Source organism: Saimiri boliviensis, chromosome 1 (genome assembly GCF_048565385.1).
Source record: "Saimiri boliviensis isolate mSaiBol1 chromosome 1, mSaiBol1.pri, whole genome shotgun sequence".
Classification (NCBI taxonomy): domain Eukaryota; kingdom Metazoa; phylum Chordata; class Mammalia; order Primates; family Cebidae; genus Saimiri; species Saimiri boliviensis.
The window spans coordinates 77,158,555-77,183,392 of record NC_133449.1 but is presented as its reverse complement, the minus strand read 5'-3'; the positions used below and the strand labels follow the sequence as shown (position 1 = coordinate 77,183,392).

Genomic DNA, 24,838 nt, shown 5'->3' with positions numbered 1-24,838 from the left:
ATTGGCCCGGCACGGTGGCGGTGGTTCATGCCTGTAATCCCAGCACTTTGGCAGGCTGAGGCAGACAGATCACCTGAGATCAGGAGTTCAAGACCACCCTGGTCAACATGGCAAAACCCTGTCTCTACTAAAAATACAAAAATTAGCAGGGCGTGCTGGTGCGCGCTTGTAATCCCAGCTACTTGTGAGGCTGAGGCAGGAGAATCACTTGAACCCAGGAGGTGGAGGTTACAGTGAGCCGAGATCATGGCATTACACTCCAGCCTGGGCAACGAGAGTGAGACTCTGTCTCAAAAAAAAAAAAAATTAGCTTGGCATGGTAATGCACACCTGTAGTTCCAGCTACTCGGGAGGCTGAGGTGGGAGAATTGCTTGAGCCCGCAAGGTTGAGGCTGCAGTGAGCCATGTGTTCATGCCACTGCACTCCAACCTAGGTGACAGAACAGAACCATGTCAAAAAAAAAAAAGAAAGAAGGCAGTTGTAATTGTTATAATAAGTGTTTTAAATAAGTAATGGGGCCAGGTGTGGTAGCTCCAGCACTTTGGGAAGCTAAGCCAGGAGGATTGCTTGAGCCTCAGGAGTTCAAGACCAGCCTGGGCAACATAGTGGGATCCTGTGTCTACAAGAATAAAAATTTAGAAACCAGCCAGACATGAGGGCAGACACCATATTCCCAGCTACCTGGGAGGCTGAGTGGCAGAGTTACTTGAGCCCGGGAGGTTGAGACTGCAGTGAGCTGTGATTGTGCCACTACACTCCAACCTGGGCAATAGAGTGAGGACTTTTCTCAAAAAAAAAGGAAAAAAGCAATATTTAAATCATTTATTGATGATAATTTAACACTTTCATTAGGAATAGTGCTGAGCCTACTGCTGTAATTGTGGAGAAGCCACTGAGTGTACCACCAGCCCAAGGACTCTCCATTCCAGTCATTGGTGCAAGTAGGTATCTAAACTTGTATTATTCATAATTATATTTACAAAAAATTAGCTGGGCGTGGTGGCACATGCCAGTAGTCCTAGCTACTTGGGAGGCTAAGGCAGGAGGATCACCTGAGCCTGGGAAGTAGAGGGTGCAGTGAGCCATGATCAAGCTACTGCCCTCCAGCCTGGGTGATGGGAATGAGAGACCCTATCTCAAGAAAAGAAGAAAATTATATGCATAAATGTTTAATTATTAAAATCCTTTTTTTCCTTTCCAGAAATTGACTCTACAGTAAAAGCTGTGTCACCTCCCGCTGTGTGTACCATTCCTACCGTAGTAGGGCGAAATGTCATTCCTAGAATCACAACACTCCACAACCCTGCCCAGGGACAACCACATCTGAATGGAATGTCAAATATAACTAAGACTGTTACGCCCAAGAGATCCCATTCCCCATCCATAGATGGGACTTCTAAGAGGTTGAAAGACATAGAAAAGGTAAAGCTACAACTTTAGTGGTGATTCAGTAGTTAATATTTTTAAACTTAATACTAAAGAAACAATTTTCCGTAGCTGTTGGTGTTCTGTTAGGAGTTGACTGAAAAGAATATTTACCCAAACCTTAAAGGAACAATATTAATTGCTCATCCTAAAATCAAATTACTAATGTGTCTAAAAATTTGAATGATTGGCCTGAGTTTCTCCTTGACTTACAGAAGTCATTATTGTTAACAGAATCTCATTTCTTGGCTGTTAATATGTCCTGCTTCCAATAGGTGGTGGTAAAACTGTATTTGTTAGAATCTGAATTGATTTAACCAAAAAGATCACTCAAACTGTAGAAATTAACAGTGGCAGCTACAGTCAGTCTGATTTAAATTAATCTTCTCTTACCAACCCATGTTTATAGTAATTTTTATAATAGCCTAACCATTAATTAGTCTTCCAGTCTATATAGATTTGTATGGTTTTTGCAGATACATACTGGCAATTTATTTCAATGTTTGTATTTTAGTTTATTCGACTTGAATCAACATTTAAGGACCCTCGCACAGCTGAAGAAAGAAAAAGAAAATCAGTGGTAAATATATTAATAGTGTGCTTCAGAATATTTACTGTAAAGCTCCATGTATCAGGAAAAGTGCCATATTAGAAAGTAGGTCAGACTAGATCTACTGTTAGGTTTTAGTTAGGTTTTATTTTAAGTAGAAATAAGTATTTGCTTATAGGAAAGTTAGTTTTTACTTGTGTTGTTTCTCCTGTTTTTAGGATGCCATTGGAGGAGAATCTATGCCTATTCCTACTATTGACACATCTCGCACAAAGGTAACAGTCTTATCATAGGTACAGTACGTAAATAGGTAAAAACTCATAGATAATCTACAAGTACAAAAGGCTTATTAAGAGCCTAGCACTGGGAAAAGGAAAGATTTTGTCCCTGTCCTCAAGACTAGCAGTGTAGTTGGGGTTGGAGATAGCAAAGTATGTAGTTCTGAATGTATGTATCTCAGAAGTCTAAAAAAGAGGGAATAGTTTAAGACAACTTCATTACTTATTTAGATTATGTTCACCCTTTGTTTTTTATCTTTAAAGAAGCAGTTGGATGCTTAGCACATTAATTTCTTACCAAGTACCTGGTACTGTATCTCTTGTGTACTACTGCTTACTGTCCAAACATAGGTTTGATAATTAGGAACTACATGTATTAATATTTTAGAGGAACCAAGTATAATGGTATATATAGTAAATACCTTTAAAACAAGAGCTAAAAGCCTCTAAATTGTAATTTAAATGTTGATTATTTGAAGAATTACTTTTATAACTAATAATAGGTAGTAGTATTAAGTATGTTATGCTAAAAAGCAAGTACTCAAAAAGCAACCTTTTGTAAATCAGAGTCCTTCTCTGAGTTTATAGTGAACAGAATGGCATATTTTCACCCCTCCCATTAAATAGTAAAGTGCTTCTCATCAGCTATTACCCTGCCAGGTTTTCCACAATGTAGTAGCTTTTCTAAAGCAAAAGAGAATACTCCCAGGCTATTTGTTATAGAATTTGAGCCTGTAACATAAGATTAAGTTACAAAAAAATATGAATGTATAATTATGTGATAGTGGAAAAAATTTTGAGATGATAAATTAAAGTACAAAAGAGTGAAGTGACATAATGGAGTTTTTAATATATCAAGTCTAAAGTGAAAGTGGCTGCACCAAACAATTGCAGCAAAATTGTAATAATATCCGAGACTTGGTATGGCATTTAAGTCAGTATTGCCCTGTTCTCTATTACTTTGTATATCTCAAATTGTTTATAATTGTTTTAATGCATATGGATATGATACAGATACTGGCTTAGCCAAGGTAAAACGAGAGGAGAATTAAGCAGTCATCTCTTGACAAGAAACTAACTGTCCCCATCCTGTACATCTTCACACTCCTGCCACTTCTGCCCTTTGTCTTAGCCCGCTGCTTTTCACCTCTGACTGTAAAAAGAAGTCATGCCGAAAGCAAGAGTTCCCTATGAACACTGGAAGGAAGTATTCATTGCATACTTGAGTGTTCAGGAGCTAGAGGGATTGGGAGAAAAACTCAAGAGCTTGTGAGTGACTTCCTAGCTGGGCCTTTATAACACATACGGTGTGCTTTTCCTTTTTTGTTTCTCTTTCTTTCTAATAGAGACTACCCAGTAAAGAACTACCAGATTCATCATCTCCAGTTCCAGCAAATAACATCCGTGTCATCAAAAATTCCATTCGACTGACCCTTAATCGGTAAAAGCAGTGCCTCCTCTCTTAAGTGAACAAGCAATCATTTAGTGGCGTAGGTGCAGCCACTGTTTTTTCAAATAGAAGTGGCTGTCATACATGAAATATGGTGAAAGTTACAGCCTCAGCCTCATTAACCTTGAAGTGGTTTCTGAACTGTCACACTTTGACCTGCAGATGCTGTAGCAGTATTCTCTTACTGATTGCTACATACACTTCTCTGAGGATCACCTGCTGTCAAATTGCAATCTACAGTATTACAGCTTTGCATTTGGGGGTTTTACTGCCTTAATTTTCAACGCTTGTTATGGGAACCAGTTCTTGGCCACTTGGACACTGATAACAAGTCCTGAACTCCTTTGTGTGTGTGTGTGTGTGCGCGCGTGCGTTTTTTTTTTGTTTTTGTCTTATGTTGTAATCATTGTATAGACCTAAAAAAAACAGCTGAAAACAAACAAAAAAATTGTATTTTCCAAATGTTAACACATTTACTTTAGCATTGAAGCCACTTTTTGAAACCTGAGATAAATGAATGTGTATCTTTTCTGCTTTCCTCATTTGTGTAGATGTACTGTCTGTTCTGTTGATTTAAATTATTTTTTTCCAGATTGGCACATATGAGAAATATTTAAACTTTTTTGTGTGCCTTTCTGTCCAAATGTTGCTTAGTTACCAGGGAAGATTAGTCCAGTGATTACATAAGAGTTGGGCACCATAAATTCTCTATAGTTTGCCTCCCATGGAGGCCTTTGAAATGCATCTTTATTAAAAATCAAAATATAACCAGGATACTGAAAGTCAGTATATGAATGGTAAAATTGTTACATATCCTATTTCATGCCATTCTTGTTAGTTGACTAGTATTTTTTACTGAGGAGCAACTCATTCCAGCATCAACAATAAGATACCTTTAAGTATGGCAAACTTGTATTTTTGAGGTGTAAAATTAACTTGGCATGATAATTCCTGACCATTACTTACCCCACAACTTCAAATAGTTTCTTCATGGACTAGGCATGCAGAAATTAGCAGTGGATTTTACTGAAACCTTAAAGGCATTTTGAATGACATTGTTACCAACCATTAATTGGCTCAGGACCTTTGTAATTTTTATTTAACTATATGAGTTGTCTTTTTTTACGCTGCTTTTTTCAATGCATTTCTTAATATTTTTTAAGTTTCATGAAAGCATGCTCAGTTTATTAAAATCCATAATAACCATGTAATTCTTGTAATATGTTGATTCAGTGTTTTGTAAATGAAGTCGTATGTATTTTCAGAGTATTTTTGTATGTACTGTAAGATACCATCTTTTCAAAGAAACCTTTAAAACCTTTGTCTCTCCTTAGTCTAATTTTTTAAATATGGATTATGCTTGAATTATTATATTTAAAATGAAAATGTATAGATTACACAGCCAGGAATGCTAGTATTTATCACCTTCTTCAGATTTCACTGAGCATTTAGTAGGTTCAGTAGGAAAAACCCAAAATGCTACATTGAGTAGTGTGGGGAAGATACCTCATTGTGTAGGACTCATGGGATACCATCTAGCAGGTGGAGAAATAGCAGTCCGTTTTCTCTTGCAAGCCCTTTACTATTGCGTTGAAATTCTTGAATTGTCAGAGAGCAGTATCCTCCAGGTTCCACTCCTTCCCCTTAGGTCTCTGAAATGTCAATTCTAATGTTTACCTTTACCATGGAAAACCTGAAAAGTCTTAGAAGTAAACAACAGCAAGGAAGAAGTGGTTGTTCTCTTATTCCCTTTTTATATAGCAGCAAAAGATAAGAATGAAGTCACATAATCAAGTTGTAGCTTCCTTGGCAAAGCTGTTGTCTTAGCTGACTCTTTCCCTTTATTCAAATGTTTTGGGATTTGTTCTATGAATACTCCATTTGAGCAAAAGTGAATGGTTATGAAAGGACTGAATAATTAGCATGTGACTTCAACCTTTGAAAACTTTGGTAAGGAATTTGATTAAATTTTATATACTTGTGTATGCATTTCCGCATTTAATATCTCTTGCTTTTAAATCAGCCTTCAAAGTCTCTTTAGGAATTCCTTCCATATACATGTTTACTCTGTTGTATCAATAGACTCCTTGGAGTGACTAGTGGAGTTTTTCTTTAATAAGGAAGCAACAAGTCTAATCTTGTACTATAGCATAGGCATTTATTTTAGATTAAGGAGCCCATTCAACATGTGAATGAGTCAACATTAGAGTCCTCAAAGACAGCATTCTTCAACCTATTTGGTAACTGAGGAGTTGACAGTGGGATTTGTCAGAAATGAAATGTTTTCTATCCTGACCAGTAAGTAGACATTTCAGTACATTTTGTTAATTCAGTGGGAAGCTTCCATTGTACTGGTTCCACGTAAAAAAGGAGAAGGTATGCTCTGGAATTTTATGTTATGATCAGAGGCACTAAGTACATGTGTATGTGAGGTTTTTTGTTTGTTTTGTTTTGAGACAGAGTTTCGTTCTTGTTGCCCAGACTGGAGTGCAGTGGTGCAATCTCAGCTCACTGCAACCTGGCCTCCCAGGTTCAAGCGATTCTCTCATCTCAGCCTCCCAAGTAGCTGGGATTACAGGCATCTACCACCACACCCAGCTAATTTTTGTATTTTTAGTAGAGACGGGGTTTCACCATGTTGGCCAGGCTGGTCTCCAACTCCTGACCTCAGGTGATCCACCTGCCTCAGCCAGACGTGAGCCACCGTGCTCGGCTGTGTTTGTTTTCAAGTGTGAAAAAATACCTAGAAGTATATTTCATAAAGGCAAATAGTCTGTTCTTCAGTATATAGACACATGTTCATTTTCACAAGGGTATTACATTTTAATTTGCTCATTTTTCAGTAACTAGCCCTTAAGAATATATTTGAAAGGAAAATAATTATCTGCTAGCTTAATTAAACCTTAGGGACCTAACCAATTTGAGATACATGGCTTACAACTTTGTAAAACTGGGGCGGGAGAATGTTTTTTGTTTGTTTGTTTTTAACAGAAGTTCACTCTGTCACCCTGGCTGGAGTGCAGTGGCATGATCTCACCTCATTGCAGCCTCTGCCTCCTGGGTTCAAATGATTCTCCTGCTTCAGCCTCCAGAGTAGCTGGAATTAACAGGCCTGTGCCATCATGCCCGGCTAATTTTTGTATTTTCAGTAGAGACAGGATTTCACCATGTTGGCCAGGGTGATCTCGAACTCCTGACCTCAAGTGATCTGCCTGCCTTGGCCTCCCAGAGTGCTGGGATTACAGGCATAAGCCACTGCTCCAGCCAGGAGAATGAGTTTTAAAAGTTTTAAAAAGTCTGTGTTCATTTTTAAAATGAGTGCTTTGTTTTAAAGCAGCAATTTAGTAGCAGTATTAAAATGCTTACTTTAGTAGCAAGTAATATCAAAATGGGCTAAACTTATTTTCCACTATGTTCCACACCTTTGAAATAGGAATTCCTAACTTGAGAATCATGAACAGCCCTCAGGTAATGCTTTGTAATTGTGTATAAGAAGTTCTAGTTTACATGCATCTTTCTAGGGGAAAAGTGTATAGTTTGGATCAGCTTCTCGAAGTGGTTCATTACCCAAAAAAAAAAAGTGTTGGAAGTTGGGGTCTCCTATTCCAGGATTGAATAATCCTGGAATATTATATAATTTCCTCCCTTTGATTTCGCTGTGATACACTGAAAATGTGCTGTGACTTCTAACTAGTAAAATGGGCTGATGAGGGACTCTGGAATTCCAAATTTCGAAGTTTGTAACTTAAGATGAAACCGTAAAGTCCTCAGCATTTAGAAGAATGCTTAATCTCAGATTTACAGATGTCCTCATGATAACTTAGATTCATTAACAGGATCAAACTTGAGTTCAACAATTTCAACCCAATGTTATCAGAGTACATTAGTTTAGAATGATCATCAGAAATGGTAGAAAATATAATAAATTATTAAAGATCCCAAAATGTTGAGTTCTGTAGCATGAAACCTCTCTTGTTCCCCCATGTTTGTAGTTCAGGCCAGAACAAATTAAACAGACCAATAAATACAAAAGCTTTAGTTAAAAAAATAGTAACTTTGTATGAATTATAATTGTACATGTGTTTACATAACCTATTAAATCAGGCGTCCCCACACTTTTTACACAGGGGGCCAGTTCACTGTCCCTCAGACCGTTGGAGGGCCACCACATACTGTGCTCCTCTCACTGACCACCAATGAAAGAGATGTCCCTTCCTGAAGTGCGGTGGGTGGCGGGGGGGGGGAATGGCCTCAGGGGGCCGCATGCGGCCTGTGGGCCGTAGTTTGGGGACACCTGTATTAAAGCATCCAAAACTTAGAATTTAAATAGCAAATAGTACAGATGATGGAAGAAAGCCAGTCTCAATAATGGTTATTTTTGTTTAATTGTATTCCCAAAATTTTTTTTTTTTTTTTTTTTTTTTTTTTTTTTTTTTTAATGAGATGGAGTCTTGCTCTGTCACCCAGGCTGGAGTGCAGTGGCGCGATCTTGGCTCACCGCAACCTCCACTTCCTAGGTGTAGGCGATTCTCCTACCTCAGCCTCACAAGTAGCAGGAACTACAGGTGCCTGCCACCACCCCCGGCTAATTTTGTATTTTTGTAGAGATGGGGTTTCACCACGTGGGCCAGGCTGGTATCAAACTCCTGACCTCAAGTGATGCACCCGCCTTGGTCTCCCGAAATGCTGGGATTACAGGCTTGAGCCACCATGCCCAGCCTCTATTTTTTCTGAAACAACTTTTTGGATATACTTTTATATTTGAATTAGTTGAACATAAGATGATCATCAAGCTTGCTATAGTTTTTAAGCTATTGCTACATTTGAACAAGAAGATCCATGTACTTATCCTAGAAAGTACTTAGGATATCTTTGAGATTAATGGTGCTATATCACCCCACAGTGCTTTGTAAAATAAATGCAGCTGCGGTTCCATTCTAGCTAGCTGTTTGTGTAGTTCGTATTAATTTACCCTGCCTTTTATTTGGATTGCCTTATTTTTTAGTTGTACACATGCACCTCATTATTTGCCTGGAATAAGTAATCAAATAAACTTGCTTTGATAAATAGGTGATGATTGAGTGATGTTATTTGGGACTAACTCAAAAGTACCAGAAGTCTTTACTTAGTTACCTTTTCAGTGACAAACAATTTTGCCCTTTACTACTTAGATTCTTTGGTAGATGTGGTATCCACTACCCACTTGGTATGAAAGCAAAGCTCAGACTTAATTTGCATCACACAGAATCATTTATTAAATGCTTATCAGCAAGCAATGGCACAACAGTTTATACAATCTGCTCTAAGCATATTGGAGTGTCCCAGCTTTCAGTCCCTTTTGGTAATCTGACCACCCTTTCATGAAAGAACCACTGGCGGTGTCTGTCAGGCACTGGGGGCGAAATTCTGTCACCCTTCTGATCAGGATCAGGCAGTTCTTTGTACTAATAATGGCTGGACACAGGATCAAGCTCTGGGTACTATCCATACAAGTACAGGTTATAGGGCTGGTTACATTCTTACACCTCTTGTAAGAATGGACAGTGACTCGTTTTTAGGCAATCCATGTACTGAATTCACAAGAGCTTGTGTCTGCATCATTAACATTACTAGCAAGTTGCTCATGTCACCACTGGAAACACATTTGACATTTATTAAGTTAATTGGCAAAGTCTGTATTGATTGAGCTGTGGATAACAAGGGCTTCTAGTAGTCACTTGTGAAGTGTGGGCTTCCTGATTGAATTCCTAGCTGACCGTCTCTGGAGTGTAAATTTCTGATTGGGACAACTCACTGCTCCTTGGATATAACATACTAACACAATTACCACACTGTGATAAAATGTTTTTTAAAGTCAACATCATAACAGGTTCTTTGTGGATCCAAATACCTTACAGTACTAAAGGCAAAAATAAAATGTACTGGGGCCAGGCACAGTGGCTCATGCCTGTAATTCCAGCATGTTGGGAGGCCGAGGCGGGTGAATCATTTGAGGTCAGGAGTTCAAGACCAGCCTGCCCAACATGGTGAAACCTCTCTCTACTAAAAATATGAAAATTAGCTGGGTGGTAGTGGCACGCACCTGTAATCCCAGCTACTCAGGAGGCCAAGGCAGGCAAATCGCTTGAGCCTGGGATTAGCAGAGGTGGCAGGGAGGCAGAGGTTGCAGTGAGCCAAGACTGTACTACTGCACTCCAGTCTAGGCAATATTGGACCAGACATGGTGGTTCACGTCTGTAATCCTAGCATATTGGGAGGCCAAGGCATGTGGATCACCTGAGCTCAGGAGTTCAAGACCAGCCTGGCCAACATGGTGGAACCCCATCTCTACTAAAAATACAAAATTAGCTGGTTGTGGTGGCGCACACCTGTAATCCCAGCTACTAGAGAGGCTGAGACAGGAGAACCATTTGAAACCAGGAGGTGGAGGCTGCAATGAGCCCAGATCACACCACTGCACTCCAGCCTGGGCAAGACAGAGTGAGACTCCATCTCAAAAAATAAATAAATAAATGTATTGCTTTTTAATCCCCTATCCTAAAAACCATCTTTCAAACCATATAATCCAGCCAAATTGTTTTAATGGATAGTGTTTAAAAATCCATACTTCTGGTCCTTCCTTGCCAAACTTTGATTATTGACATTTTTGGCTTACTGCTACATACAGACTTCCATGATACCCTGGCCAGACTCTACCTTTTCAGTATGTTACAAGTATGTTTTAACATTTATTATGACTTGTGTAATACTCAGTTTACCTATTTGTTTCCCCTGACAAGGTTGTAGGTTTGAGAAAAATGACTTCCAGCCAAGCACAGTGGCTCATGCCCATAATCCCAGCACTTTGGAAGACCAAGGAGGGAATATCGCTTGAAGCCAGGAGCTGAAACCAGCCTGGCCAACAGAGTATTTCTACAAACAAAATTAACCCGGTGTGGTGGTGCTTACCTGTAGTCCTAGCTACTTGAGAGGCTGAGGTGGGCAGACTGCTGGAGCCTAGCAGGTCAAGGCTGCAGTGAGCTATGATCACACTGCTCCACTCCAGCCTGGATGAGAGACTCCATGTCTAAAAAATAATAGTAATAATGACCTTTATTCAAGAATCTTTATGTAGTGAAAACCCAGAAAACATTGAAGAGGAAAACACATGAGTCCTTGTTTGGTTTTGGGAGTGGGTTTTTGTTTTTAAATTTAAATAGTATCTTAAAGAGAAACCCATTGAAGGAACGAAGATGCAAGAAGGCAAACGAAACTTGAGACCATTAAGATGCATTTTCTAAACTAGGCATGGTGGCTCATGCCTGTAATCCCAGCACTTTGGGAGGTCAAGGCAGGTGGATCACCTGAGAGCAGGAGTTAGAGACCAGCCTAGCCAACATGGCAAAGCAAAACCTGTCTCTACTAAAAATACAAAAATTAACCTGGCATGGTGGTGTGCACCTGAAATCCCAGCTACTCCAGAGGCTAAGGCAGGAGAAACCCGAGAGGCAGAGGTTGCAGTGAGCCGAGATGGCTCCACTACACTCCAGCCTGGGCAACAGAGAAAGACTGTCTCACACACACACACCCAAAAAGATATGTTTTTCAAATTTAGACTGTAACCTTTAATAAGAAATATATTTTATATTGCAAGCCAGCACATATGCCATATATACATGAATATGTGTGTAAATAAATGTATATATACACTTAAAATTAAAACCACAAAACAATGTTTTCCTTACTACCTGTGATAAAGGTTATTTCCTTTTTTTAACTGCTGTGATTTCACTAAGGTGATTTTACAACCTGTCTTGAGTCATGACCTACAGTTTGAAATACACTGCATTAGAAGTTCCCAAAAGTTCAACTCAAGCTTGGTCATCTTTCTTTTTTCTGTCTGTTCTATACTGCAGACTGTTAAAGCAAACACTTCTGTAAAGCATGGTATTATGAAAGAAGTGGGAAAAGTAGATGAAGTATAGATAATCCTTTGTCCCAAGGAAAAATTCTTACCTAAAAAACATATTTGCATCAATCAACAATAAAGAAAAAAAATGTAAAAGCCAAAAGTGGCCAGGCTCAGTGGCTCACACCTGTTAATCCCAGCACTTCGGGAAGCCAAGGCAGACAAATCACCTGAGATTGGGAGTTGGAGACCAGCCTGGTGAAGATGGTGAAACTGTTTCTACTAAAAATACAAAAATAATTAGCCAGGCATGGGGGCGGGCACCTGTAGTCCCAGCTACTTGGGAGGCTGAGGCAGGAGAATTGCTTGAACTCGGAAGGGAGAGGTTGCAATCAGCCAAGATCATGCCACTGCACTCCAGCCTGGGTGACAGAGCAAGACTCTGGCTCAAAAATAAATAAACAAATAAAAATAAGCCAAAAGCATGAATTGGGACATTTGGAAAGTATTTATCTTAATATTAGTTAACTTCAACGGGCCAAGAGATGGAAAGATGCTCAGAGAGTGGACTGGGGTAAACTCAAGGATAACAAGGATGTCTTACCAACAAAGATGTGCACAACTGAGATGCACAAACCACTGATTTAGAAAATGTGATTGTGTACACCACTCTCATATAATAACCCAACATGGTCCAGAAATTCAAAGATACTGGACTGCAGTTCTACATCTCACTAAAAAAAAAAAAAAAAAAAAAATAGAGAATTTGGGGATGATGTGACCTCGTACAATTAAATTAAAATTACCATTATTGAGTCTGGCTTTCTTCCATCATCTGCACTATTTGCCTCTATGACCAATTTAAATTCTGAGCTTTTAGAATTTAAATCCCTAACCCTAGCCTTAATATTTACTTAGCATTTACAATGCTTAATGTTTACTAAGCATTTACAATGTGCCTTTTAAAACATTATGGTACTTAATCTTAGCACTATTTTTAATAGCGCTATTATTACTTTACAGGTGATGAAACTGAGGTTTAGAGGAATCACATGACTGGCTTCAAATTGCATAATCCAACTATTAAGTGGCGGACTCAAAGTCCAAGTGTTCAACTTCATCTCCTATTTATGAAAGAAGTTAGGTGGAGATGTATGCATCGAATTTCCACCATACTGTTGTCATTCCACGGGATCTGGAACTTTTGAGAGGAGCCTGGCCAGTGGCAACAATGGTCATTTGTGTCAGGCTGCAGGGGCACTGTGCCTCCTGCAGAGAGCCCAGTTCTAGCCTGGCTCTGCCACTTGGATCTGTGTAACTTTAACTGACACTTAACTCCCGATGCTTTGTTTTCTTCCACCTGAAACATGTACCCTTCAAACCTCACAGGGTAGCTATAACATGAAAATATTCCAAAAGATCAGCAAAGTTTTCAAATAGGGAGGATAGACAGTTAATCTCCCAATATAATAGCTATTTAGCATTCCTTACCCATCAGGCCAGGTTGGAGCAGAAGGACAAAAGGATCCAGGAGGAATACCTCCAAGAAGAAAAGAAAGAAAAAATGAAAGCTTATCTGACATGCTTGATCATAGTGAGAAGATATTAATGATTCTGTCAAAGAGCTTGAAAATAACCAAGTAAAATTTTTAAAATAATACATATTCCAGAGAAATTCAAAAGCTGAATAAAAGGACATGTAACTACAGCATTCATGTGGTGTCACAGGATCCTTCAGGTGTCGCTTTTCCTGCAGGAAACCTTTGCGGCTGGTGGCGCCTTTGCCCAAGTCTTGCTTGCGCCTGCTGGGCTCATTCTGGCCACTCAGCCTGACAGGCTGCACTCGGCTCGCACTACCAGCTGGATCCCATGCCTGCCAAGGGCAAGCCAAGCATGAAGCACTAAGGGGTGTGTGGGCCACTGAGCACAGCAAAGCACACCGGCTGCTGTGGTCGGGCAGGCAGCTCCAGGCGCCCACTCCATGCAAGCCTGCAACTAGATCAGATGCACTACAAGTGGCTTCCACCTGTGTCTGGATGAAGGGAATGCAGTAGTGCCCAAAAGCTTGGAGAGGCCACAAACTGCAGAGCCCCAAAGAGGATGGTCACAGTCTTGGCTCAGAGAGCCTCTAGGTCTGGGCTCCCCAAAGGGCCATAGCTCTTCTCTTTCTTGTCACCCACAACATGGCGAGTGTGAGGGGGTGTGTTTTAGCCCTGTTTGTGTTACAGCTCTTTTAGTCCAGCCATTCAGCGGGTCCCAAGTTCTTATCCCCCGTCCAGAAGAATGAGGTACACGGACAGCTGGAGGGTAAGCAAGGCAGAGAGGAGCTTTATTGAGCCACAGAACACCTCTCGGGAGACCTGAAACGTGTAGCTCCTTTCCTCAGGCAGGTCACCCCAAAAGGTGTCCAGCTCTCAACAGAGAGGAAACCCAGACCTGGAGTTGGTAGCTCCTTTCCACAGGCAGGTCATGCCAATGTGTGTCCAGCTCTCAATAGAGAGGGAACCTAGAAGGGACAGCTCCTTTCTGCCGGCAGCTCACCCTGACGAGTAGAGACCTGAAGTGGCAAGCTCCTTCCCGCAGCTGGTAGTCCCAACATCTGCCTGAGTCTGTCTGAGCCCCAGGTTTTTATGGACTCAGGAGGAGGAAGCGTATGCTGCTTGGTGCATGGGTGGCCCCAGAAAAAGCACCGTAAGTTTCCACTCTGGGCCGCAGATTCCATCTGGAACTGGCACCCCAGCCCCTTCCCTAGCTTGAAGCTGGGGCTTCACCAGGGACCTGCCTATTTGCACCCAGGAGCCTGTCTGCCTCCTGCCTCCATCAATCATGTCATCCATGGTGCCCAGGCTGTTCCTGCCCACGGGTACCTGCAAGCCTGTGCCCAGCTGCCCTCACCGCCTCGGCCCCCTCCTGTGCTCCTCAGTGCCCAAATTCTGGAGGGGCTGAGGCAGCAGGGGGCTGGTATGTCTGTGTCACTCTGAGCACACACACACCCAGCCGGGTTGTGACAGCACCCAGGCTTGGCCACAACTTTGCTCTGCTCTGGAGTGGGCACCGGAGGAGGGAAAGGCCAGACAGCAGGAGCACACATGTCCAAGCCTGTTGGGGAAGAGGGGCTTCCTGGGCCCTGGAGAGCATAGGGATGCCTGGATCCACAGCCGCGACTGGATGGCTGCAGCTCTGCCCAGGAGCCTCAGGCTCCTGCCCCACCTATTCAGAAGTGGGCAGGTCTTCGCCTGTTCCAGTCTCCTGCTGGCTCTGTGGCACATGCAGCCCTGGCTGCACCCTCCCTGCTATAGCTGGTGTCTTCGCAGCCACCGCTCCAGATGGGCCGCTGCTGCCATCAATGGATTGGCTGTGAATGTTCACATAGTCTTTACAAGTAGAGAATAGAGAACATTGAACTTGGCAAAAATTGTAACTATATTGAGAAAAATAGGGGAGGGACGTAGGAGAGGGTATGAGAGTGAAATCCTCAGCTTCAGTGGTAGTGAGTAGAAAATATCTAAGCCAAAAATCCAGAAAAATACAAGCAAGTTATTTAGGAATTTGTAAGTAATCAGTAGGAGAAAAGTCTTAAAATGATGAAAATGGTTGCCTCTAGGGAGCAGATATCAAGAATGAAAAGTAGGAAAGCAGAGGACTTTTGGGTGTTTTTTGTTGTTGTTGTTGTTGTTGTTGTTTTTACAAAATAAGACTTGCATTAACATTTTGACTTGTTTTTTTTTTTTTTTTTTTTTTTAAGGAGTCTCATTCTGTCGCCAGGCTGGAGTGCAGTGGCGCAATCTTGGCTCACTGAAACCACCGCCTCCTAGGTTCAAACAATTCTCCTGCCTCAGCCTCTTGAGTAGCTGGGATTACAGGTATGCACTACCACTCCCAGCAAATTTTTGTATTTTTAGTAGAGATGGAGTTTCACCACGTTGGCCAGGCTGGTCTCAAACTCCTGACCCTCAGGTGATCTGCCCACCTTGGCCTCCCAAAGTGCCAGGATTACAGGTGTGAGCCACTGCACCCAGACATACTTTCTGACTTTTAAACTAACATATCCACTATCTAACCAGTAGGGGGTAGAAGAATGTTGTAGACTTCTGAAGCAGGCAGACCTAGGCAGATACCTCAGCTACATCTCTTATCACTTGTGAGACCTTGGACAAATTGCCTAACCTTTTGGTTCAATGTTACTGATCTATAAAGTGGGAATCTCAACACTTCCTTCATATGACAAGAAGTGAAGTGTTTAAGAGGCTCTGTAGTCCAATGGCCTAGTCTCAGTTGCCAGCTCTAGCACTTACTTATTGACTATGCAAAATAGTAGAAGTTAATGCCTCAGTCCCTCAGTTTTCTCTTCTGAAAAAAATGGTGATGATAATAGCAGAAGCTACCCTCAAAGAGTTGCTAAATGGATTAAAAGAGGCAATCCAAAAGTTCCTAGTATACAGTGGAGTTCAAGAGATCATTTTGCGGCATGATGAGTTACATGAAATAGCATACATCACACATTATGCAGGTGCTTGACTCACAATGGGCATCCCTTCTCCTAAAAATACATCACAAGAATCAAGGAAGGCCAGCGTTTGTCTCTCCTGCCAGAATGAGGAACAGATCTCCACCTCCTGTGCAGTAGTGTGAAAATACATGGCCCTTGCCCTTTCACCAAGTCCTTCTCCAAGTACACGTCTCAAAACAGTTTTATTTGGAGAAATGGATAGAACTCATTGAATTCTTATAAAGTTTCCCTGAGGGCCAGGCCCAGTGGCTTACGCCTGTAATCTGAACACACTGGGAGGCCAAGGAGAGAGGATCACTTGAAGCCAGGAGTTCAAGACCAGCCTGGGCAACACAGTGAGACCCCTGTCCTACAAAAGAAAACATCAGCCAAGCACGGTAGTATGTGCCTGTAGTCCCAGCTACTTGGGAGGTTGAGGCGGGAGGTTTGCTTGAGCCCAAGAATTGGAGGTTACAGTGAGCTATGATTATGCCACCACACTCCAGCCTAGGAAATTTAGTGAGATCCTGTCTCTGGCCAAAAAAAGAAAGAAAAAAAGAAAAAAGTTTCACTGAACACTTTAGTTCACTTAAAGATTAATAGGGCCAGGCAGGCATGGTGGCTCACACCAGTAATCCTAACACTTTGGGAGGTCAAGGCAGGTGGATCACTTGAGCCCAGGAGTTCAAGGTCAGCCTGTGCAACACAGGAAGACCCTGTCTCAACAAATAATTTTAAAAATTGTAACTCCATCAAGACAGTTGCAGGCGGGCAAAAAAAGAAAAAGAAAAAAATTAGCCAGGCATGGCAGCACGTGCCTGTGGTCCCAGCTTCTCGGGAGGATGAAGCAGGAGAATCACCTGAGCCTGAGAAGTTGAGGCTGCAGTGAGCCGTGATCACGCTACTGCATTCCAGCCTGGGCAACAGTAAGACCTTGTCTCAAAAAAAAACAAACAACAACAACAAAAGATTATAACATTAAACTGAGATGAAAATGCTTATCAAGCTCATCTCTGCCAGCCCAGGACTCCTGGAATACCTGGCAGAGTGCACCACCAATGTGTAATAAATGTTCTACCGCCCAAACAGTCATCCTAATTTCAGCTCTGACCAGATCTAAAAAATGGGCCACAGGTGGAGAGATGGCCACAGGAATGATCTAAAGCCACACCCACACCTAATGCAACTGTATCTCATTACTCCTACCTCTCCTAGGAGTGAGACAAAATTGTCTAACCCAGATCCCAAGTCACTTCCTGCCAGGGCTTCTCAGCAGTTCAAAGAACTTCTATGTGCAGGTTCTTTCCAAATAGATTGGTTTCTTGAAACTCACAAGAACTCAAACACCAGAAAAAGAGGGGATTTCTGAAAGCCACCCACTAGGATGGCAACTGGTACTTGGTAGTTTCAAATATTAAGAAAAGAAAAAAAAATTGGCGTTGATTAGGCAGTATCTAATCTCCCTAAGCACAGGAAGTGAAGGCGATTGAGTCTGATTTGCAGGAGGCCCTGAGGTTGCACAAAGCAGTCCCTCCTCTAGCATGGCCCACTCACTGCCTGCTGAGAAGCCTGCTTTGCCTGCCTCCAGCTGAGCACACTAGAGGGAAAGCACCATTCAATTCCCTGTGAGCTCTTCAACCAATTAGCTGCACCAAGGTCACCAGGTGAAGGGCGTGGGGAAAGAGAGAAGATGCTATGGGTTTGACAAGGTTAAACTGATGGGGCCTGTGGGACATGGCTATTGATTCCATAAATGTTTATTGAGCCCCTAGCATCCACCTGGCATTGAGCTAGGCACCCAGAGCATAAACAAAAGTTAAACCTGTCCCTATACTGAAGGACCCCTCAGACTGGTAGAAAGTTAGCTGACAAACATCTAGGTTATGCTCGCTTTTGGGAGCACTGCAGACGGACCCCTTAATTTCGCCTTGGTCAGGGATGGTGTTGGGGAGGAACAACCCCAGAGCTGAATGTTGTAGGCCGATCAGGAGTTTTCCAGGCGAAAGTTAGGGGAGGTGGAAGGCTGGAAAAGTTCTGGAAACTGGATGCTGTTATAGGGCTGTGTGAAAGGAGCATTAGTTGCATTTGGGGAAAAGGTATGAGGTTGGAATGTAGGTAGAGTCCCACTTCCTATGGACAGGAAGAGGGAGAGGGAAAGACAGAGGCATGGAGATGGTAAGGAGGCTCCTGCTGTGATCTAAGAGATGAGGAGAGTAAACTGAAGTAACATAAAGGAACACCGTGCAAACTTTGGAGGTAGAAAGGATGGGATCTGCCGACAAACTGTATTCACGCGAGAGTGGCGGAGAGTGCCCACTTCCTTGAATTGGAAGGCTGACTGTACTGTCATTAATCAATTCTGAGATGGCAGGGGAGGGCTGGGGGGAAAGGGCTCCTGAATTTAGATTTGGGGGTGTTGAACCGGAGCTGCCTCATGGCCATCCACGTGGAGATGTACAGTAGGCCACGGGAAATACCGGTCTGGTGCCCAGGAGTGAGGCCTTGGCTGGATGTCCAGTCTTCACAGCCTGAAAGTCATCTTTATGGATATTTGTTATGGGGAAACCTGGGTTCCTAGCCTCCCCACACCCACTGCAAGAACTCCAGGCCACGCTGGGCTTTGCCCCGTCCAAGCAGGAAGGGTGACTTACCTGATCCGTCGGCTTGGGGAAGAAACTGAGCATTGCAGCCACACCCCATGGCTCCTCCCTTTTACGTTTTTCCGGCCCTGCGCAGTGGCTCTGCTGTGCCTGTGGGTGGCCTCCACTGTGAAGAGGCTCTGCTTGGAGCACACTTGGAGCCACTGTATCCAATGAGCTCTGTTAGTAATAAGGCAAATGTTTTAGACTCCGTCTGTGACCTAAACTCACAAGGGAGAAAAGAGAGTGTCATGTATTAAAGCCCACTGCTCAGCTGCCAACAGTATTAATTTGTGTGGGTTGGTTTGTTTTTTGGAACAGGGTCTCACTCTCTTGCCCAGACTGGATGGAGTGCAGTAGTGTGATTTCGGCTCACTGTAGTGTTGACCTCTTGGGCTCAAGCAATCCTCCTGCCTCAGCCTTCCAAGTAGCTGAAGACTATGCCCACCTTATTTTTTTAAAAAAATTTTGTACAGTTGGGGGTCTCCCTATGTTGCCCCAGCTGGTCTCAAACTCCTGGCCTCAATGATCCTCCCACCTCAGCCTCCCTAAGTGTTGGGATTACAGGTGTGAGCCACCATGGCAGGCTAATTTGTGTTTAGTTTGCAGTTTTCCCTCCTCTACATTCCAAGCTGGTGGCCAAGCCTAGTTCCTTTCCTGAGATGTTTTTGCAGGGTAAAGAACAGATACGGTTGTCTTTGTCTGATGTTCATGGGGTGGGGACTTTAAGAGTTGCAGGAGGAGAGAGAGAAGACAGTCCCTCTAAGATTGGGAGAGAGGAAATAACAGGTTCCAACAACTATTGTTGTTGCTGTGAATCTTAGCTTCCTGGACGTGGGTGCTGCTCCAAGGACAAATCCTCAAAGAGAGTGGTTGATCTTTGTAGTTAGGAAGGCTGGACCCCAGGCCTAGGAGCATTCACTTTGCCAAAGATTCCTTTGCTTAAGCAGCAAGGCTAATTAGACCTCAAGGGACAATGCAGTCAGACCAGGGAGCACCTCAGCAGTGATCAGCATGAGCCAAAGACCAATGCCTTTGCCTAGCAAGACCTCCAAGAAGAGCCGACTTTGACACACCCGTGGATAGAATGTGGGACATTCAGCAATTACTGAGATTAATTTCCTGTCAGCTCAGTAGAATATCAGATTGAAATTGGTTTAAACAAAGTCAAGAAGAATGTCAGGCCAGGTGCAGGGGCTCAAACCTATAATCCCAGCACTTTGGGAGGCTGAGAAGAGTGGATCACCTGAGGTCAGGAGTTTGAGACCAACCTGGCCAAGATGGTGAAATCCTGTCTCTACTAAAAATACAGAAATTAGCTGAGCGTGGTAGCTCACACCTGTAGTCCCAGCTACTCAGGAGGGTAAGGCAGGAGAATTGCTTGAACCTGGGAGGTGGAGATTGCAGTGAGATCACACCACAGCATTCCTGCCTGGGCGACTGAGCAAGGCTCCATCTCCAAAAAAAAAAAGTGTGTTACTTCTTTCACATGTGAGTTGGAAGACTAAAATAGCTTCACAGCAGCAACAATAGTTATCAGAATATAGAGGTGCTGGGAGTGCAGGAGGTGGGGATTCAGAGGGAGTGAAGCCAAGGAGTGTGGGCAAAGCCTGGACAGCCTCAGATTTAGGGATAAGTGAAGATACAGGAGGCCCAAAAGGTGAAGTCAGCAAGACAGGAGAAGCTGAAGAGGAGGGTTAACAGGATTCAGTGCTACAGAGGTCAACTAAGACTAGGATTAAAAGGTGGGCATATGACCTGACATTTGGAGGTCACTGATGACCTTAGCAGAGCAGTGCTGTGGAGGTGGAAGTGAATGTGGAGAAGAAAGGTCACATTCTCAAGAAGAGTTGCAGGGAAGGATGGAGAGACTAGTGGTCATAGATGAAGGTGGAGGGAAGGTTTACTTTTAGCTTAGGAGATTTCTGGACATGGTTTAAGGTTGAAGGGAAGGAGGCAATGGAACAATGGTAGATACTCTATAAAGCCAGACAGGAACATTTGCACATATTGAGAACTGGCCCTGGAGGCAAGTAGGAATATGGAAAGAAGAGGAGAAGTTGTGGTAGGCAGCTTCTAACGATCTCAGCCTCCTAGTGTTCATGCTCTGGTGTAACCCCCTCCCCTTGAATGGGCACTGGACTTACCCACTTCTAGCACATAAAATACTGTACACATAGCTGGGTGTGGTGGTACACATCTGTAATCCCAGCATTTTGGGAGGCCGAAGCAGGCATATCACTTAAGGCCAGGAGTTCAAGACCAGCCTGACCAACATGGAGAAACCCCATCTCTACTAAAAATACAAAATTAGCCAGGGGCGGTGAAGCATGAGAATCACTTGAACCTGGGAGGCAGAGGTTCCGTTGCAGTGAGCTGAGATCGCACCACTGCATTCCAGCCTGGGCAACAGAGAAAGACTGCCCCCCCCCCAAAAAAAGAATATTGTACAAGTGATGGGATGTCACTTGTGATATATTTGGTTATAAAAGCATGTGGCTTTCATCCTGGGCGCTGTATTGGAAAACAAACTTTTCCTCTGCTGTCACATCACAGTAATCAGCACAGAAGACTCCTGTGATCCAATGTGTGGAGATTTGTCCCCACCAACAAGCGAGCAGTCAGTTCTGCAGTGGACACCAGCTGGGTGTCTTCTAATTCAGTTCGGTTCTGACACTGACACTATCTACCTGGAGATAGCATCGGATCCCACAAATTGAGGGCTCAATCCCACAAGACTGCCCCCACTTCAGATGCCAGCCACCAGTCTAGGCCTCTGTAACTTCAGACTGACCAGCTTCAAGTTGGGGTTCTCACGATGCCCTCTTTAGGCTTGACTCATTTCCTGGAGAGGCTCATGAAACTCTGGGAAACACTTATGTTTACTGATTTATTATTTTATTTATTTTAAGGCTTGCCCAGTCAAGAGTGCAGTGGCGCGACATTGGCTCACTGCAACCTCCGCCTCTGGGGTTCAAGTGATTCTCTGGTCTCAGCCACCACGGTAGCTGGGATTACAGGCACACACCACCATGCCTGGATAATTTTTGTATTTTTAGTAGAAACAGAGTTTCATCAGGCTGGTCTCAAATTCCTGGTCTCAAGTGCTCCAGTTGCCTCAGCTTCCCAAAGTGCTAGAATTACAGGCATGAGCCACCACATCTGGCCTCTTTAATGAGTTTTTCTGCACTGTTCTGGAAGCCTCCATGAGTTCAGCTTTTCAGAAGCTTCCCATATTCCATCTTCCTGGGCCTGAAGACTTCATCGGATAGGCATGATTGAAGCCTGGACAACCATATAGAAATGTGATTGGACAAAAAGGGTATAATCTAATACTAATAGACTGAGTGGGGAAATTCAGCAAGGCCCATCAGTTCAGTTTCTTCTTGGCCTCTCTGTGCAGCTTTCCTTTCTCCTGGGTACGGGGCAGGACCCCTTCTGAAATGGGGGTCTTAGAACCTACAATCAGACAAGGTAGGCCAGATAATTTATTTCTGACCAGCGCCAAGACAGAAAGGTGGGGGAAGATTATACTTTTAGTGCCTATGGCCTGTGTTGGGGAGAAAAAAGATCAGGTGAAAGGAGCGCAGGAGAAGGTCAGAGAAAGAGGTTCTGCTTCCCGAGGCCTAAAGGCCCCCAATGTTGTAACAAAACAGAGTTTCACCTTTATCGCTCTGAAGCTGCTTTAGGAACCAAGGACAAGGGACAAAGACTTTAACAAAAGGTATGCATATTGTTTTAGTCACTTAGGAAATAAGGACTGGAGGAGTTATCAGCCAGAAACTGGACAAAACCACATACATATGTGTAATATATGTATCATAATATTACAGGCACTCTGTCTTGTTCTCACTTGGATTGCCCACCCTGGGGGAAGTCAGCTGTCATGTTATTTTAAGGCAACCCTATGTAAAGCCACATCAATGACCTCAGGAGCCTTCAGGCCCTGTCAAGCCTTGAGATGACTGCAGCTCCAGCTAACAGCTTGATTGCAATCTTATGAGCGACCCCGAAGGAGAGATACCCAACTAAACCATGCCCAGAGTCTACAGACTATATGATAAATGTTTATTGTTCTAAGACATTCCATTTTGGAGTAATTGATTACACAGCAATAGAGAGCTAATAAGTAGATAAGTGGCCGGGCACAGTGGCTCATGCCTGGCAGGTGCATTACTTGGGCACCACGGTTCTAGACCAGCCTGGGCAACATGGCAAAACCTTGTCTCTACAAAAAATAAATACAAAATTTTGCCAGATATGTTAATGTGCACCTGTAGTCCCAGCTACTCAGGAGGCTGAGGTGAGAGGATCAGTTGAGCCCAGGAGAAAGCTGTCTCTAAGACTGAGACAGCTGTAGGAGCAACACATGTCACAGAGAATTAGGAGTTTCTCTATGATATGTGAAGTTCTGAGACGCTTATGAGAGAAGCTTCATAGGCAGTTGGGAATTGTGTCCAGAATTCAATATGGGAGTCATCTGTGCAGGAGATGGAATCTAGGAGCCATCAGCGTATTCATAGAATTCAGTCTTGAGACTGGTTCAGACCCTCAGGAAGAGCAGAGACACACGAGTCATGGCCAAGTGTCTGATACTTTGAGGCTTAGTTGTCAAAGCTATAGGAGATCTACCTTGCGTGGTTGTTGTGAGTGGTGGCGTAAAGAAATGTCTGATTCCAGTGAACCATGTTCATGAATTGCACTCCAGCTTAGGTGACAGAGCAAGACCCAGTCTCAAAAATAAAATAAAAAGTATACAAGTTTGCATGCAGGGAAGGCAAACATTTGAGGAAGCAGGAGCCCGAAAGCCTTCCATTTTCTTTGCTGAAAAGAGGAACAAAGGTTTGGCATGGCCACCATGAAAAATGGAAAATTAAGCTGGCTAAGGATGCATAAAAGAATGGACCAGTACTCCTAAGGACCCAGCTGAGACTAGTGGCAACAAAGTCGAAGCTACTGCCATATGCAGTTGAAGGACTGTTGTCCAACTACCTTGACATCCTGAAATAAAAAAAAGAGAGAGAGGCTATTGAAATGACCCAGGACTCAAAGTTTATAAGATGATGGGGTCGAAAACCAGAGAGTGAAACAGCTGAGGATGCTGGTAAGAGATGGGCCACAGTGATAGAGCCACAGGAGGGGAACAGAGGAGGTTAGCCCCTGGATGGCTGGGCAGAAAATGGCAGTCTTATTGAAACTAATGAGTTGATGTGCTGGGCTTAAGAGTGAGAGGATCCAAAAGATTCCAGGGGAGGACTTCTGGGTAACTAGACCACCCGGTGTGTACTCATGGGTGATGGTTGCTAACATGGAGTGGCCCCCTGCCAACTCCTCTAGCCTAGCTCAAGCCATGCTGAGTTCCCTCTACCGCATCACCACAAACACCATGCTTTAGCCATAAAGGAGTTGTCTGGTCTGTTCTAGTCACATCTGCCCGTGCTGCCCTCCCTTCCACCCCACCCCATCTGTCCTTCATCTTTCCCCAACACATTCCTTTATCTTATTTTATTTTATTTTTGAGACTTTGCTCTGTCTCCCAGGCTGGAGTGTAGCGGCATGATCTTGGCTCACTACAGCCTCTGCCCCCCAGGTTCAAGCGATTCTCCTGCCTCAGCCTCCCGAGTAGCTGGGATTACAGGCACGTGTCACCACGCCCAACTAATTTTTGTATTTTCAGTAGAGATGGGGTTTCACCATGTTGGCCAGGATGGTCTCAAACTCCTGACCTCGGGTAATCCACCCGCCTCAGCCTCCCAAAGTGCTGGGATTACAGGCGTGAGCCACCGCACCCTGCCACATTCCTTTTCAACTCTCAAGCTCAAGATCATGTTCTGCTTCCTTGGTGAGTCCCACAAATGTCCCCAGTCTGAATTAATGTCTCCCCAGCCCTACCCCAGTGTTGCACCTGCACAGCCTTGCAGTTTGCCGCACATTCTCAGGAAGGCAATGGGGTTTTCTTGTTTTCTCCACTGGAAGGTGCATCCTTGGGGAGTGGAAAGTACCAGCCAGGATCCTTAGGTAGCTGATGTTCTAGCAGAGTGGCTTCTTTTCGGTTGGTGCTCAGTGCTGAACTGGATCCAAGTAGTTAAACAATAATGCTGAGGATCAGCCTTCACTC

General features: G+C 43.4%; 1 protein-coding gene and 1 long non-coding RNA gene across 6 annotated transcripts in view; one reads left to right on the top strand and one right to left on the bottom strand.

Moving 5' to 3' along the window:
* Positions 1-5,025, top strand: part of PAPOLG (poly(A) polymerase gamma) — a 44,407-nt gene extending 39,382 nt beyond the window's left edge. Inside the window, exons 18-22 of the mRNA XM_003922719.4 lie at positions 854-942; positions 1,203-1,423; positions 1,941-2,006; positions 2,195-2,251; positions 3,601-5,025. Coding sequence (XP_003922768.1) covers positions 854-942; positions 1,203-1,423; positions 1,941-2,006; positions 2,195-2,251; positions 3,601-3,699 — 532 coding nt within the window. The 3' untranslated portion in view covers positions 3,700-5,025. The remainder of the gene's footprint in view (positions 1-853; positions 943-1,202; positions 1,424-1,940; positions 2,007-2,194; positions 2,252-3,600) is intronic.
* LOC120360402 (uncharacterized) overlaps positions 1-24,838 on the bottom strand; it is a 96,582-nt gene that overhangs the window by 4,857 nt on the left and 66,887 nt on the right. For 2 of the 5 annotated variants that reach the window (XR_012517743.1, XR_012517741.1), the window contains one exon: positions 1-24,838. This exon is cut by the window's left edge and continues 4,857 nt beyond it. This is a non-coding gene — a long non-coding RNA (uncharacterized LOC120360402). The other 3 variants (XR_012517742.1, XR_012517744.1, XR_005576915.2) reach the window with 3 other exon arrangements.